The sequence below is a fragment of the Antechinus flavipes genome, chromosome 4 (genome assembly GCF_016432865.1).
Source record: "Antechinus flavipes isolate AdamAnt ecotype Samford, QLD, Australia chromosome 4, AdamAnt_v2, whole genome shotgun sequence".
NCBI lineage: Eukaryota > Metazoa > Chordata > Mammalia > Dasyuromorphia > Dasyuridae > Antechinus > Antechinus flavipes.
The window spans coordinates 148,258,682-148,275,712 of NC_067401.1; the positions used below are offsets into that span (position 1 = coordinate 148,258,682).

General features: G+C 43.6%; 2 protein-coding genes across 4 annotated transcripts in view; both read right to left on the reverse strand.

The window, feature by feature from the left end:
• The window catches only part of LLGL2 (LLGL scribble cell polarity complex component 2), a 73,157-nt gene extending 70,752 nt beyond the window's left edge, over positions 1-2,405 (reverse strand). For both annotated transcript variants that reach the window (XM_051995088.1, XM_051995089.1), the window contains exon 1: positions 1,729-2,405. The gene's annotated coding sequence lies outside the window, so the exon portion shown is untranslated. The remainder of the gene's footprint in view (positions 1-1,728) is intronic.
• Positions 2,406-3,337: 932 nt separating this feature from the next.
• On the reverse strand, positions 3,338-15,347 carry TSEN54 (tRNA splicing endonuclease subunit 54). 2 transcript variants are annotated; one of them, XM_051995106.1, is made up of 11 exons: positions 15,236-15,347; positions 14,701-14,865; positions 14,433-14,496; positions 14,254-14,337; positions 9,848-9,946; positions 8,426-8,478; positions 7,182-7,277; positions 6,240-6,901; positions 5,512-5,572; positions 4,971-5,090; positions 3,338-3,917 (listed from the first exon to the last, which is right to left on the reverse strand). In XM_051995106.1, exons 1-11 carry the CDS (start codon positions 15,307-15,309, stop codon positions 3,767-3,769), a joined length of 1,629 nt encoding a protein of 542 aa, XP_051851066.1. In that variant the 5' UTR covers positions 15,310-15,347; the 3' UTR covers positions 3,338-3,766. The 2 variants fall into 2 exon arrangements, with proteins under 2 accessions (XP_051851066.1, XP_051851067.1); XM_051995107.1 differs by having other exon boundaries at positions 3,760-3,917; positions 4,975-5,090.
• Positions 15,348-17,031: the final 1,684 nt, after the last annotated feature.

The following is a 17,031-nucleotide window of genomic DNA, read 5'->3' on the forward strand; positions in this document are numbered from 1 at the left end:
CCTTATCTGTAAAATGAAAAGTTTGGATTAGATTATTGCTTAGATTCCTTCCAAAGCAGTGATCCTACAATGAGATGACCTCTTATCATTACCCAAACCTTTCCTTGAAATCTCATTCTGGACTATGTGTTGACCCTGTGACCTAATGAGGTAATGTTTAAAGCACTTAGCATAGTGGCTGGCTCACAGTAGATGCTATCCACAAGCTTATTTCTATTGCCTTCCCTCTATTATCTTTAGACTATGAGCTACTTGAGAGCAGGATCTGTGTCTTACACTTTTCTTTGAATTCTCAGCATTTGCAGAATGCCTCTAACATAAAAAGGCAGTTAAATAAAGGTTTGCTGTCTGAACTGAGCTCCATCCTTCCTCTTCTAATTTTTCTATGCCTCAAATTATTCTCTTTTGCTTCTCCTCTCTCTCTTAGTCCCAACACACCAGCCCGGGTCTAGAACCTTGTCAGACTTTGTATACTTTGTAGACAAACTGAATCCCTTCCTCAGCAACAGGCATTTTCATTAACTCCAATTTGCCAACAACCACGTGCAGTACTTGGTCCATAAAATCACACAACATCATTCCAACCCACTACACCAGAAGCACGTGTGCTAAGGCCCCAAATAAATACTAAGGCAGTTCCCTGATTTTTGAAAAACTCAACCCAACCTCAGAAGACGGAGGTCAGTTCAGCAATTATTTTGGCACAGAACTGAGTTGCCCTTTCAAAACCATTCCAGAAGCAGAAGGGGAAAGAGTGGGAGGGGAAGGAAAACTGGCTATGAGAACCCTCTACTAAACCTTTGTAGATCCCCAGCTCATTATTATTACAGTGGTCAAACATTCCAACCACATCAAGAATTTAAAATGACTCTTAAGATCCTTTTCCCCCCCTGCAGAATCACGGGATTTTCCATTTTTGCTTAAATCTCTGCTTTCTGCCAGCTTCCCTATTACTTGGTGTGGGCAAAGGTACTCGATTCTCCGACTTAAGGTCCCAGTTTTTCTACCCAATCAGTGTCCAAAAACAGCCTAGCAGGGGAAGGATGTGTGGGAACGTAGGAACCGCGAAGGGCGAGAGAGAGAGCTAAATAGTCCGTCGGGCTTCCTGTGTCTGCTCGGCTGAGGATTAAGAGGCTCGCAGGGTCCAGAGCCCCAGCGCGCAGAGAGCCGGAGGTGAGTCGCAGGGGTTACATGACTGCAACAGGTCCCTTCTGGAGGAAAGGAGAGCTAGAAAGTTAACTCTCCCGATCAGGAAGCAGGAAAAAGCCCCCAAAGCCAGCAACTGAGTGTGGACGCGGCAGGGGATTGGGGACTCTCGGACCAAGCAAACTCTGGCGTGCCCCTGGGCGCGGCACCCCCTCCCCCACCTGGGGCCGGGCACCTGTTCCACCACAGCCAAACCCCAAAAACGATTGTGCAAACTAGAAACCCAAGTTCCACAACCAATCACGGACGGATTACGCGGAGGGAAGTTCCGGGCGGGCGCCGCTTTCTACAGGTGCTGCGCTCTCCCGGGAAGCCGCCTGGAGACCGGACGGTGAGAACCACAGCTCTGAACCTACCACCAGCGTCCCGGTACGGAATTCCTCGGATCCTCGAAGGTCTCGGCGCTGGCCTCGGTCCGCGCGCATCCTCACCCCGCCCCGTTCAGTTTGGCCCCTGGGTCCCCGGGGACCCACAAAGGGCAGGTTCCCCAGGTGGAGCACGCAACCCCGCGCCCTCTCTCACCTGCAACTCTGGACCGGCCGCTGCCCCAAGGCCTCGGCGTCTCCGGGAGCCTGCAGCCGGCTCGGTTAAGCTCCCCTTCTCCTGGCCCACGGGCTGCTAAGGAGCCGTCTCCTTCCTGGTCACCTCCACCGCCCCGAGCCGGGGAGGAGGTGGAGCACGCCCAGCTATTTACATAAAGAGAAGGGAGGGGCCTCGATTCTCTGAAATAAGCGCGGGGCCCCGCCCCATCCTCCCTAGAAGCGCCGAGGAGGGTGTCCCCCCTGATCCCGCCCGACGCTCCCCTCGAGACTCCCCGAACGAAAGTTCGTGGAACTGGGAAAGAACAGCTGAAGGATGGGCGAAGGAGCCGTGGAGAGAAGGGTGGAAATATCCAATCCCTGAATCTAGAGAAGGCAACGGGCCGGCCAAAAGCTGGACGTGAATATTCATGAGCTGGAGTTCCACGCCCACCTCCTGGCCTACCTGGGAGTACCTGGGAGCCGCACCACTGTCCCCGCCCCGCCCTGTGTTCCACCGCCCGTGGGGGAAGCATGAAGTAGTTCTCTTGTTACTCTCTAGTTCTCTAGGCCCATCCCCCACTACCCTGGACGGTTCGGTGGGGAGGGGCTGTCCTTCCTATAAACTCACAAAGTTCCCTTCTGCTCCAGTCAACCCTATTACCTCACTAATAAAGGCTTACTAGCGGACAAAATGTCCTGTTTCTAGAATGAATGGAAAAAAATATTAAGTGCTTGCTAGATGCCAGGCAATACCTCAAAGGCTAGGGAAAGGAAAAATTTTAAAGGGACAGTTTTTGCCCACAGGGGGCTTACATCCCAATACATGACAGCCGCACTGAAATCCGAAGTAACCAATGAAGATGAGTTTTGTTTGGGGGAACGGGGCTCTCAATGGACAGCTAGACTTGAAGTGAAGAAGCAGCATTATCCGGCATCTGCTTGTCCCCACCACCCTTAACCCACCTCCAGTCCCCCAGGACACAAAAAAGGCTCTGGAGCTCCGCTCTGAACCTTCTGTTGGTAGCAGTAGAACCAATGTGATCGAGCTGGTGAATGTGGGAGCCTGGAAGGCAGGGGACACATGGGGACTCCATGATATGTCCCACAGAACAGCTGTTTCCAAATGGAATAATTTAGAGCCTTGTTGCAGGGCAGAGGATGGTTCTCTTTATACCCATCCTCTTTATCCGGGCACCTTGAAAGTTGGCAGAAGCTGCTACCATCCGGCTACAGAAATCAATCCATCATTTCTGACATGGAAGGGGTAGGACCAAAGAGAAGGGGTCTAGAGGGATAGAGAGAGAAAGCTAGATTTCATCCTATTCTCCTTGTTCCATACCCAAAAGTAGAGGAAAATATTTTAGAATCAGTGCTGCCTACTCATCTGTTATGAAGCAGATAAATTCTTGTCGTTGTCCCCCTTTGCCCCAGAAATGAGTTTAGATAGGAGAGTAAAATAAAAGTGGATGGCACCAAACCTTTGCCTTCTAGGGAAGGTCACAAAGTAAAAATGAGAACAGATTCAACCATAGCTTCCAAGTCAGGAATGGGTGGGAAGTGGATGAGTAAGATTTGACAAACTACCCTAAAATACACCGTCACAGCAGACATAAAGAAAGAGGTTTAATGGTTTTAGCCTCATCCAAGTTTTCCAACCTTTCTTACATTAAAACAGGGCCAAGATTCCACCTTATTTGGCCTATGAGAAGAAAGGTACTGGGTCCTAAGGGCACCACTGAAAAATCAGAACAAACATGAGGAAGAATCCCTGACTAAGGCAATACAACTTGCCCAGCATTTTTCAAGCCTGCTCTCCTGTGGGAAGTGGCTTAGACTGGAATGAACAACAGGAAAATATCACTCATAAGGGCAAAAGTTCCAATACAGAGGCAGCTGAGAATTGGGAATCTGAGTAGGAAATCATTCCTGAGAGCAAAGCCGGCCAAAACTGTAGCAACGCTTTCCCCCATCATATCATCTGGGTAGCCATCCCTGATCAAGGGCAGAAGCTATCCCAACGAGATGTGGAGGTCAGTTGGTCAATGTGTCAGGTCCACAGGCAGTGTGAAATCCCTGAAGCTATAGAAAGCAATGTCACCATGATCCACCAAGGCAAAGATCAAGGGAACATCCCCACTTTGGAAAGACAGCCGCTTGAGGGTGTGCAGGTCTGGGACAGGTTCATCAAATCTGTAGAGAAATTGAATGAGGCATTGAATGAGACCACAACAATGGACAAATCTCCCAAGTTCCCTAGGCCCCTTCAGCCCAGTGCTTTAAGCCAGGTTAAGATGAAACAAAGCTCAAGAGTGTGACTTTGTGAGTCTCTTTCTCACATGACCTGCCAACCTGACATGATGAAAAATGTAGCAGAAACACCCGCAAAACCACCACCCCAACACACAAATGGTCTCAGAATATACAGGTGGCGAAATGAAGCCCTGGAATTCAAATGTGACCTCAAACATTTACTAGATATGTGACCCTGTCATTTAACTCCAATTGCCTCCAAAACTACAACAAAATAAACAGAAGAATACACAGGGCATACTCTATACAAAGTCTTCTTTAGGATACATAATGGAAGAAAATGGTCTCTTAAAGGCTAGGACTGGAACAGAATCACAGAATTGAAGGATTGGGAAGAACCTCAAAGACCACCTCCCAGGGATTCAAAATTTTTAGGTATGACAAATTTCCTGTGCTATGCACTTACTTTATGCATTTAAAAAACTGGTTCTGAAAAAGGTTCAATCGGCTGCACCAGAGGGGCTGCCACAAACAAGGTTAAGAACCTCCTGATCCATCCCCATATATGCATCCCTTCTGCATTTCTATAGATAACCTTCACTTGAAAAATCTCTAATGAGGGGAAACCCCACTACCTCTGGAGGCAGCCTAATTCACTTTTAGACAGCTCATACTGTTGGGAAATTTTCTTGATTAATGCCTATATTAGTCCCCTTTGCAAATTCCTCATCCCTATTTCTCTAATTGTTCCGAGCTTGGTCCTTTGGGGTCAAGCTAAACATGCTTAATCATTTTTCCATGTGATGGTCCTTAAAATATCTGAACACAGGTATAGGTCCCATAGAGATCTTCTTCTATTCACCAAGTTAACCATCCTTCCTTGCTTTAGCCAATCCCCTAGGGCATGATCTCAAGAAAAAAGGGGCTGAATGGTAAGAATGAAAAGAAAGAGCTTATTTGTTTCAAGATCTCAGCTCTTATTCTGGTTCATACCTACTGATGCACATCCGAGCATATGGTCTTCCTGGGTCATTTTTCCGGAAACTGGATACACTATCTGCCTGATAGATGTCAAAACTAATCTCCATGTCCCCAGACTTTTCCAACAGCCTCCTGATAGATAGAAAGGAGATTAAGGGGTGGTGAGACTAAAATGGCATTAGAGAAGAAGAGAGGGAAAGGAAGAAAACATTTAGAAACTGCCTACTGTGTGCTAGGCACTACGCTTTATAAACATTATTTCATTTGCTAGGACAGGAACTAATTTTCCTAGACACTTCCTCCATTCCAATCCTAGAGGTTGAGAGCCCACATATGTCCATTTATTCTAGAACCTCCACCCCCATTTAGCTCCTAGAAAGGATAGCAGTTGCTGAGCTTCCCTGGTTCTGGAGAACTCGAGGGGGGATTTCTCCTTCTATCTTATCCTTCATGGATAAAGTCAAAACAGGACATATAGGGTACTGAGGACCAAAAGCCCCTAAGAACTTTGAGACTCTTCAACAACTGGAGAAATAATTCTCTAGAGACCTACCCATCAACTCCATCAGTGAGATGAGTGGTCTGCAGTAAGGAGATCTGTTGAAGAACAGTGGCTGTATTGGGAAGGAAAAAAAAATTAGAATCTAGTATGGATCTGCTCTCTCTGAATTAATCTGAATACTACCAAACCAAAGAAAACAAGAAAATTGTATATTTCTAGCCTGTATTATTTTTTGAAATAATGAGTACCATAAATATTTGTAAGGGCATTAAGGCATATCCATCTCCTGTCCTAGTAGACAAGTCTATTTTTACCATTTCTGTTTTCCTGTTCATGTGTTTGTAGACTTCATTTCCCTATTCAACCTTTATCTTTATAGTTGGACAAGACCTATTTTCCTCATCCTTCCATTAATTAATTCCCTTGATTGTTTGAATTTTCTCTCTCTCTGGTCCTTTCTATACGGCACTTTCTCTTGGTCTAGGGTCCTGAATGACTCTGGACAATGGCCAATTTCTCCTGTTAAGTTTCTTCCATGCAATAACTCCCCTGTTGAGTCTGCAATGACTTCTGTGAATTTTAGGCCCAAAGCTGCCCCACACTCTCCAACAGCCCCTACCAAATCCGCATCCCATCACAAAGCAGTAAGGCCTTCTTCTTGAACTATGCTCATCCCATATCACAGCATTTCACACTGACTTTCCTTCAGAATTTAGTGAGGGACCTGGCTGTGGATGAGGGCCAAAAAATCAGATCTTTCTATTACATTACAATTATACCTGGGCTGGCTGCCTGGCCAGGGTTCAGGAGGGGAGTGACTGACTGGTCCCACAAGTTTGGGGGGCGATTCCAGGTCTTCCGCTGCCACCGCCGCTGTAGCAGCTCCTTATATGCCCGCCAGCTGGTACAGCGCTGAACCTCAGGGTCCGCATTCACATCATTTCGGAAGGGAGCAGTCCCCCTCTGCTGCTCCTTCTCCCTCCGGGAGAGCTTCTCTTTCCGCTGATTGAGCTTCTGGCACCAAGGGGCTGCATCAATCTCCCGTGCAGTGACATTCCCTGGGAGCAACTCCGGAGCCGGGGTTAGTAGCAGGGTATGGGGGCGATCACAGGCCATGTTAGGGAATGCGATTTTCTCAAAGTCCCATCGAGGCTTACAAGCTCTGTTGTTCCCATTGTCATCTGTTGCTCTACCCCAGCTTCCTTCTCCCTCCTTCAGAGTCCTCCCAGCTTGCTCTGCCTGGCCAGGGACCTGGCCAGGGGACTCAGGAGGCTGGCTAGAGCCCCCTGGGTCGTTCTTATGGCTGGATTCCTGAGGCTTCTCTTGCAGGAACCTGTTGTTCTGGCCGGGGGCGGACTGGACTGAAGTTGTCTGACTTTCACACGTACCATCTGCCTCTGGCAGAGGATTCTCCAATGCTTTGGGTTTTTTATCAGCAGGCCTGAAGGATGTGGGAAAGAAGCATATCTGATCCCACATGTGTCATCAGTGGGGCACACACACCATTAAAGCTGGCCCTAAAGAAGAATTTCTGGTGGCTCACTTTTCAGCCTGATTGGCTGAATGTTTGTTATTGGTGAATTCAGGAATTTACTGCTGGTGGGGTCACACACACTGCCCTCATTATCACCTCTTCCCAGGGATCCCCACACCTTTCTCTAAACCGCTCTCTCTGCACTCCCTACCCCCAAGAATAGCTATGATGCTATTATAACCATTACCGAGGACTAGAATTCCTTCTCTTTCTCTTGCCATGCCATTTTTCAGAGCTGCTGCTCTCCAAGTTAAGCTGCCTCTCGTAGGGAGACTGGACCAAGCTGTGGAAAAATAAGAGAGGTTCTTATCTGCATCCCCTCAGCTGTAACCCCCAAAGGCAGCTTAGACAAAAAGAAGAGATGGAAGAATGAACAAGATAAAAAAACTAGAATTTTATGTGCATTAGATGAACACATTGTGGGGTGGGAGGTAGGTTTCTATAATAAGAGAAACTTCCATTTATTCTTGCCTAGCCCTATTTATAACACTCAATAATACAAAGCTATAAGAGGGCAAGTTGGGATTTGGGATATGGCTTAAACTAACTAGCTCTGAATTTGGTGAGCTTAAATATATTAATAAACATATATAATATATGTAATAATAATTATCATGTTATATATGAAATAATCAATAAAACCTATCAACAGTGAAAAACTTTTAAGCCTGAGAATATAACAGATTAAAAAAAAACAAGACTGCCAATTCCTTAAAGGAAATGATACTCATTTATTGAATAATCAAGTTAATCTGAAAATGGTTCTAAACTGGATACTTTATAAAGACAAATGAGATTTATATAATGCTTTAAAGTTTGCAAAGTATGCTATATATATCTGTATATACACACACATATGTATGCATACACCCATATGTATAAATACATGTTGGTGTGTATACACACGTTTATATGCATATAGGTACACATACACCTAGATATCAATATACATATGTACAAGTGTGTATGTGTATGTATAAGTGTATATACATGCACATATGTATGCATATATAACTGCTCCCTTGTACAAGGGAGCAGAGAAGGAGTTTAATGTACCGCATATCCCCATTCTACCCCCAAGGGTAGAGTTGCAAGACACAACATTTTTCCCAACCCTATTCTCAGCTGTCAAGTTTCCTCTCTGAGTTGTGGCAGGTGGCATAAGATTCTCATCATTCCCAATTTTTTTGCTTCTTTTTTCACGGATTGACTTTAGATTGTGATCTTTAGCCACCCCCATTAGTCTGCTAGCTTTTTTCCTACCCCCTACTTGACTTAATAAGGTCAAGATGGGGCTAGACCATAAAATATTTAGGCAATGTATCTATTCTAATCACAGAGTAGAGAGCCCCAGCTGAAAGGTCCTAGGATACACAGACAACAACCAAATTGTCTAGCATCCCTGGTCTACAAGAATTCAAAAGGCCTTACTCAGGTTGGAACCTCCGAACCACATAGCCTAGTCTCTTCAGGTGGCTGAAAACCTAGAAGAAAAGGGAGAGGTCAGAAATTCACCCAAATCTGAGTAAGTGGGAAATCTCTTTCCTGGCACAGTTCCATCATTGTTACTCAATATTCCCTGTCTTATAAGCTCCCCAAGGACAGAAAACATAATGCTAGATTCCTATTTTCTCCCTCCTGTCCTGTTCCTTTATATTTCCCTTCTTCCCTATTTCTTTCTTCTACCAAATGCTTACAGGGCTTTACATACACATTTCAACAGCCAGAAGGATAGAGCCATTAGTTTTAAGGTCTGTTGTGTTTTAAATGCTGAGGTGTCCTCCTCCCTCTAAAACTCAAGGAGCTAACTCAGGAGGACCTGAGTTCAAATCTGACCTCAGACCCTTAACACTTCCTAGCTGTGTGACCCTGGGCAAGTCACTTAAGCCCAATTGCCTCAGCAAAACAAACAAATGAATGAATGAAGACAGAAAAAAAGAAAGAAAGGAAGGAAGGAAGGAAAGAAGGAAGGAAGTTCAAGGAGCTGATGAAGGAAGAATACTCTTGGAGTATCTCAATATTAGCACTAGCTTACTAAGTAAAATTCTCAGTCAGTCTAGACAGGATATCTCCTCCCATTTCTCCAGAATATAAACTTAGGACAGCATAAACAACATCTCACATTTATAGTTTTATGGTTATTTAGCCGTTTCAGTTATATCTAACTTTTTGTGGCCCCCCCATTTTGGGGTTTTTTCCTAGAAGAGATACTGGAATGGTTTGCCATTTCCTTCTCTAGTTCATTTTACAGAGGAAGAGACTGAGGCAAATGGGGCTAAGTGAGTTGCACAAGATCACACAGCAACTAAGTGTATAAGATCAGATTTGAAGTTATAAGAAGAGTCTTCCTGATTCCAGACCCAGTGTTCTATCTACTATTCCATCTAACTGTCCACACACACACACACACACACACACACACACACACACACACATATATATATATATAGTGCTTTATAAATAAAACACTTTTTAGGACATCCTGAAAATATCGCAGTGACATAGGTCTTCTAACAACCTATTATTTTTATTTTACAGATAAGAGGACTGAAACTCAACAGTTAGAAGACTTGCCCATGGTCACTTAGCTAATTTAATACAACAAGCACTTATAAAGTGCCTATATGCACCAGGTACTGTGCATACAATAACAGGAATGACAAGTCTCAGCTCTTAAGGGATTTATGTTTAACTGAGATAATAAATGTTGGCTCTAGAATTCTAATTTGAGTCCACAGATTTGGATGCCACTTGGGCTCTTTGCTAAACAGATACATGCTGTTCCTCACTTGTGTATGTGAAGTTCACCCAGTGACATCCCTTTCCCTTACCTAAGGGGCAGTGAGGGAATACCTGGTACTGCAAAAAGCTTCTGGTACCCTGGGCTAGTAGCATCTCATAGGCCTCCTGGATGGACAGGGGCAGGTCTTGGTAGAAAAGCTGAATGGATCCCTGAACAAGAGAAAACAAAAGCTCTGATTATAAGCACTCCCTCTTCCACTCTAAACATACACTTATATTTCCCCAGGCTGTGAGCTAAAGGTTAGGGATAAAAAGAAAGGCAAAAATAGTCCCTGCTCTCATTCTAATGAGGGAGACAAAATGGAAAAAACTGTCTGTGTGTGTGTGCATGTAAATGGGAGGAAATTTATCACCCATGCTGATGCAATTCAAGAAATGGAACAGAGTGTGACTTCCTAAAAGTCATGCTTTTAAAGCACAAATCTCGGGTAGGTTCTATACCAAGCTGGAAAAACTTTTGAGCATGGATCAAATGATGGACTACAGTTCATTTGGGTCAAAGACTAGCATAGCTAAGCTCATTGTGGCTCATTACTGAATTAGCTTCACAGTGATACATTTCTCAGCTACAACAGCTCTTGAAAAACATTTAAGTTATGGGAAAGTTCAGCTTTGCATCAATAAAAGAAATGGATAAGAATGCGTTGAGAAACATACAATAACAAGAATAATATTAAACCATAGATTAAAAAAATACTAATAATAAGATGCAGATTAAAAGCCTTCTGAATTTGTGGAGAGGGGAGAAATCTGGGGGATAGGGTAAGAGAAGGACTTTAGAGGATTGTATAGATGGGATTTGGGAGAGTGGGGAAAAGAAGGGACTCTTAGAGAGGTAGGAGGGATAGGGAGTGAGAGAAGGTAAGTTAACAAAAATAGGGTAAAAAGAAAGACTGAGAAAGAAAAGAATGAGTCAAAATAAGATGGAGGGAAATTCACAAGTAGTAATTATAACTTTGAATGGGAATGGGATGTTTATAGTAACTTTCTTTATAGTGGCAAAGAAGTGGAAATTGCAGGGTTGCCCATCAATTGGGGAATGGCTGAACAAGTTGTGGTTTATGGTTGTTATGGAATATAATTGTACTATAAGAAATGATGAGCTCAATGCTCTTAGAAATGATTTACACAATATAGTGAAGAGAACCAAGAAAATATTGTTATACAGTTACAGCAATATTGTTTTAAGAACAATTTTGAGTGACTAAGTCATTTTGACTATTATAAATTTACAAATTAAAAATAAAGGACATAGGAAGAAAGATATTATCTGCATCCAGAGAAAGAACTCATAAATAGAAATATGTGACCATCTCTAGGGCAGGAAAAGATGGGGAGAAACATGTACATGGTAAGTTTATTATATATTTTAAAAGGATGTTAAGTTGTACATAACAGATGTGCAGTTTAATGTGCAATCATCTTTTTTATTATACTATGTTATGGAAATGCTTTAGTCCATAAATTAAAAATAAACTAAATTTTTAAAAATATATTACTTAAAAAAAAAAAAAAACCACCATAGACCCACATGGCTAATTCCTTATCTCCATAAAATCTACATGGAAAGTTATTCTTGATGAAGATTAGATGCAAAGACCACATACTTATACAAACAATAGATAGAAAGTCATATTGAATATAAGATATTGCTGTGCTTTTTGTATAACTATATTTGTATAACTACTTTTTAAAAAAGGAGAGGTAATGTGGCACAATAAATAGAAAATAACCTTAGATATGGAAGACTTAAATTTAAATTCCACCTTCAGCATACACTGGCTGTGTGACCCTGGACAAATCACAATCTCTCAGTGTTATAGTTCAGACATGTCAAACCTAGCCCAGATGCAGGAAGGAAGCTTCATTATCTAAAGTTCTTTAAAACACAATAAAATCAGAGATATGTTTCTTATTAAAAATATATTTGATTTGGTAGAACAAAACAGAGTCTTGAAAGCTATCTCCCAATAAGATATCTCTCATCCATATGTTAAAATTCTGAAAGATTCCTTAACAGAGGCAAACACAAGAGTTAACTTTATCCATGATCCTCCAATTAATAATATCAAATGAGGGGTTTAAAAAAAAAAAAAAAAAAAGGCTAACGTCCAAACAGTAAAGAGATTCTTATAGATGGTGAAATACTACATATGATAAAATACAGATTGCAATAAGACCCAGAATAATACAGAGTTTCTTCAATGAAATCCACCATCATTCAAAAGAAATCCAAAACTATCCACCCAGGAACAAACCAATGAGTAGAGAATGCTTTTTGTCCATAGAATCCAAGTTATCTGAGTGGTTCATTGAATTAGTCTGCCAGTACAAGTATCTTGGAGAGTGACCATAAATGGACAATGACTTGGGGCCCAGAATTGAAAGAGACAAAGACAGCAAGGCCAGATTATATTTGGGAAATGGCATAATGCTCTGAATGATGCTAAATGGCTAGAAATCACAGCAAAATATAATTTGCAAAAGCTCAAGTTATAAATGACCCAAAAGGACCACAGAGATATATATACATTGGGCCTAAGTATTGCCCAATCCATTCAAGAAAATATTCAAGAAATGCAAAATTAAAACACAAAATGGGCTGATCATTAAGACCTCCAAAAGGCCTTTGAGTAGAGCCCTGATGGTAAAGACATAAATGAGAATAACACAGGATATGAAGGCATGAAAACATTACCATCTCTATTTCTGTGAAGAGTAAACAGGGTGTCTCTAAAGTTTCAGTACAGTTGAAAACTTTAATAACTTCAGAAGTATAAATGCTCCCAAACTTGCAAAAAACAACATTTGAAAGGTTGTTTAAAATTTTAAAATACAAGTGTTTCTTATTAAAAGTAAACATAATCCTCATCTTGTACTATATAAGTTGATTTTTGAGATTTATAAAAACTTTCATTAGATGTTGCTCAGTGTCTGAAAAGATTTCATTTGTAACTCTGGACTTATGATCATCCAAAGAACAAGGTTTTTATATATACATGATAATTTTGACCATATAATTAAAAAATTCTAATGAATATGATAGGTTAGGTGACTGATGTGGCAAAAGGAGGAGCCCTTTTTTTTTTTTTTTTTTTACAAATCCATTCATGGGAGAAAATGTCATTCAGAACACATGCATATATGCAATGCATAATGACATCAAGTGCCTTGTCTCATTAAAATTAAAATTTTTAAATATATTATTCAAATTTTGCCCATTTGTGAAAATGAAATTTAAATAAATTTTCAAATGCTAATTTTTTGTAAGCTTGTAACTTTTATATTTTGATGGCTTATGTACTAAGACTCTTGGGGCATCCTGTATATTGTTCATTCAACTGATCCCTACAGTCAATAAACATTTATTAAGCACCAATTATGTCAAGCAGCTAGGTGTCAAAGTGTATAGAGTGAGAGTTCTAAAGTCAAGAAGACCTGAATTCAAATCCAGCCTCACAAATTTCTAGCTATTTAACCTTTGGCTAGTCACTTAACCTTATTTGCCTCAGTTTCTTCATCTGTAAAATGAATTGGAGAAGGAGGTGCCAAACCACTCACTCCAGTGTCTTTATCAAAAAACTCCCAAATGGGGTCACAAAGAATTGGACATGACTGAAAAACAACAATGTGCCAGGCACATAGTATATATAAATATAATTGAAGTATGTGTCTTATGTTATGGAATATTATTGTTCTGTAAGGAATGACCAGCAGGATGAATACAGAGAGGACTGGAGAGACTTACATGAATTGATGCTGAGTGAAATGAGCAGAACCAGGAGATCATTATATACCTCAACAACCATACTGTATGAGGATGTATTCTTATGGAAGTGGATTTCTTCGATAAAGAGAACTAATTCAGTTTCATTTGATAAATGACGGACAAAAGCAGCTACACCCAAAGAAAGAACATTGGGAAATGAATATAAACTGCTTGCATTTTTGTTTTTCTTCCCGGGTTATTTTTACCTTCTGAATCCAATTCTCCCTGTGCAACAAGAGAACTGTTCGGTTCTGCGCACATATATTGTATCTAGGATATACTGTAACCTATTTAACATGTAAAGGATTGCTTGCCATCTGGGGGAGGGAGGGAGGGAGGGAGGGGAAAAATCGGAACAGAAGCGAGTGCAAGGGATAATACTGTAAAAAAAATTACCATGGCATGGGTTCTATCAATAAAAAGTTATTTAAAAAAAAAAAGAAGTATGTGTCTTAGTTTTCTAATCCTAACTAGTCTGCAAATTTCTTTTTACTCAGACCTCCCTTATAGAATTGCTTACTCTAACAAATTAAATTTCCACAGACCCAACAGAAGACACGGTTACGGTTTGCAAAGCACTCACCACATAAATTTTTATTCCCATTTTACAGATAAAGCAACTGAGACTCAAGGTCAGGCAAAATATTCAGAAGCATTAAGGCACCCATCAAATGCTATGGCAACTTACACATTCCAGCAAGTACACAGCCTCTTCTGGGTATAATCGCTGCTGACCCCCTTCAGAGAAGCCCATGGTTTGCCAGAATTTACCCTATATGAAAGAAAGTGGAAATTTTTAAGGGGGCACCTAGTGGTCACCAGGGGTCTCCCCTCCACCTGCTTTTGGCAGAGGGTAGGAACACTCACCGCAAAGGTCTTCAAAGTTACCACCCCATCCTGAGGACTCCACTCGGCAGTCACCAAACTGCCCCTAGTAGGGAATGGAAAAGCTTTGTGAAGATCTAGAAAGGGGCGACTCCCCTCCCCCCGAAAACACATACACAGAGACAGAGAGAAGAGTCGGTCTGTCTGTGTCTGTCTCTCTGGGCTCTGTCTCTTCTCTATCTGGGAATCTGCCTCTGGTCCCTCTCTGTCTCTCTCCTACCCACCCCCATCCCAGAATCTATCTACCCACCGTCGCTCCACTCGCTCTTCCGCAAGAAGGGTCCAAAGCTCCCGTCTACACAACTGCAGCTGCTCCTCCTGGGCCTCGGAGCCGTCGGGGAGGAAGACCTTCTGGCCATGTGAGCGCAGAGGCAGCTTCTGGTCCCGGGATCGGGCTGCGAATAACTCCTCGGAACTGCAAGAGAAGGGAGGGTTAGAGAAGCGGGGGGAGAGAGACCTGAGACCTACGGGGCCACTAGGGACTCTGCCCTGCTTGTCCTGCCTCCTAGACTTTGCCTCTATTCGGACCTAGCTGGTCACCTTACGCTCCGGTACCAGCCCCACTTCTCCCCCCTATCCCCTTCCCAGAAGCCCCCGGATCCTCACTCCTAACTGCCCCCACTTTTTCAGAACTTATCCCTTTTTCTCTCTCTAACCCACCTCTCCCTCCTGCCTAAAATGAACTCCCTCACGTGGTCTGCCAGCTGACTCACGAGGATTTCCCGGGGCTTCAGCCCCCTAAGGTCAGCACCCTCCCCTGTCTCCCCCTTTTCCCTCAAGTTCACCTAAGCACGCGGCCAGCGGGTACCAGCACAGCCCCGGGCTCGGGCTCCTGCGGCTGCTCCAGCGCAGGCTCCATCAGGCAGCCCTAGACAACTCGGAGCCAGGCAGGCCCATTCTAGCTCCACCCCCTGGACTCCGCGAGGCCCAAGCGCCCGCCAGATTCCAGGTTCTTGCAACCATCCTTCCTCCTCCCCTGGTCCTAGTGCCGACAGATCTCTCTTCCCGCCGGGTCGGAGAATTCCCGGGCTCTTCCTTACGCAGCTACTACGGTCTGTCCGGTTGGGTGCAAGAAATTTGAAGACTCAGGGGTACAGTAAACAGTCTGACTTTCGGAAGAGCCCAATCTCCACCCCATCTCAACTCCACTATGTATGCACACTTGTTTGCTTCCCAGCACGCTCTCTAGGAGTATTTCTAAAGTAGAACTGAAGAGCCGGGTGTCTGGGGGGTGAATAGGAGGGAGAAAGAAACGCACGATTCTGGGGCACCTTATGCTTATCTTGGCACCTTCTAGGAGCTAAAACTACTCCAGAATAGGACTCTGGGCCAAGAAAACTTGATTCGAGATAGAGAGGTGAGTGCCTAGGTCTGAATTTGAAAAATATTTGAATATTTTCTAAGATGGACGCGGGAAATTCTAGAACTATCATGGAGGGACTTGCCTATGTCTTCCTTTAGCCCTAATTTTAGGAATAAGGGGATAGGGGTTTGGGGGTGTTGTGAGAGCTGTCCGACTCTAGATAGTGCTGAAAACGAAGCTTTGACCCGTCCCCTCCTTACCAAGGTCCAGGAAAATGTCCTCACACTGCCAAAATCCACAACTCCAAACCCCAAATTATGGGTTTCCCAGAGGCAAAGTTGTCTTTCCCAAAGATTTTTTGTCTCGGGGCGGGAACTGGAATACTTAATGGAGTGCCTTCAAGCTAGAACTAGTCTTGTACAAGTCACTCTAACTCACAAGATCATAAATTTGGAGTTGGAAGGAACCTAAAAGGTCATTTAATTCAATCAGAAGCCCAGAAAGGAGAAGCATTTGGTCTAAGATCGCACAGGTAATGAACAAAACTGGGATTCGTATGCAGAGGTTGCTGCTTCTAAATTCAGTTTTTCCTAGGCCCCTCCTTCCACCCCTCACCACGCCCCCGGTAAAATCTAAAAGAACCCAGGATGCCTAACGGTAGAATTCCTCCCCCTCCTACGCCTCTCCGGAGATGTTCTTAAAAATCCTTCAGATCGCTCAGGGATTTGGGGGCGGCCCCTGGGGCTCCCTAGTGCTTGAATCGGAGAACTGCTCGACGGTCTCAGGATCTTCCGCGAGATGGAGCCATTGCTCCGATTAGACACATGGGGCAAGAATAATTGGGGAGTCACAACTTTCTTGGGGTGCTTTTGGAACTCGGGAGTGAAAGGAAAGAGGGGAAAGGAGGTTTCCCAAGTCACTTTTCTTTTCTTCTAATTCCTTTGGTGCCTTCTTAAGATACGGACACTAGCCACCTTCTCCGCTCCTAAAGATTCTCTCTGGCGGGGTAAAGGTAGCCGGACGAGTTGGGAAAGGGTGTCGGGGGAAGAGGAGGAATGGAGGGTAAGAGACGCGGCTCACCTGGGCGCATGCGTCATGTCAGTTTTGGATTCCCCGGGTCGGGCAGGGACAGGAGCTAGTAGGCGGGGCAGAGCGGGCTGAGTGACAGTCGGACGGCTCGACCGGGAGGGCCCCAGAGCTCCCGAGCTCCAAATCCGGCTGGAGGGAGAGGAGGGTGTGGGGAGGGGGATGGGCGGGATTTCCTGCTGGAGGCGCCTA

Excerpts from the sequence above, each read along its gene's own strand:
- TSEN54 (XM_051995106.1), bottom strand. The coding sequence starts at position 15,309 with ATGGAGCCTGCGCTGGAGCAGCCGCAGGAGCCCGAGCCCGGGGCTGTG. Across the intron at positions 9,947-14,253 it reads CTGTGTACTTGCTGGAATGT|GGATCCATTCAGCTTTTCTA; the intron begins GTAAGTTGCCAT and ends TCTCTTGTTCAG. Across the intron at positions 5,573-6,239 it reads TGGCCAGGCAGCCAGCCCAG|CCACTGTTCTTCAACAGATC; the intron begins GTATAATTGTAA and ends TTCCCAATACAG.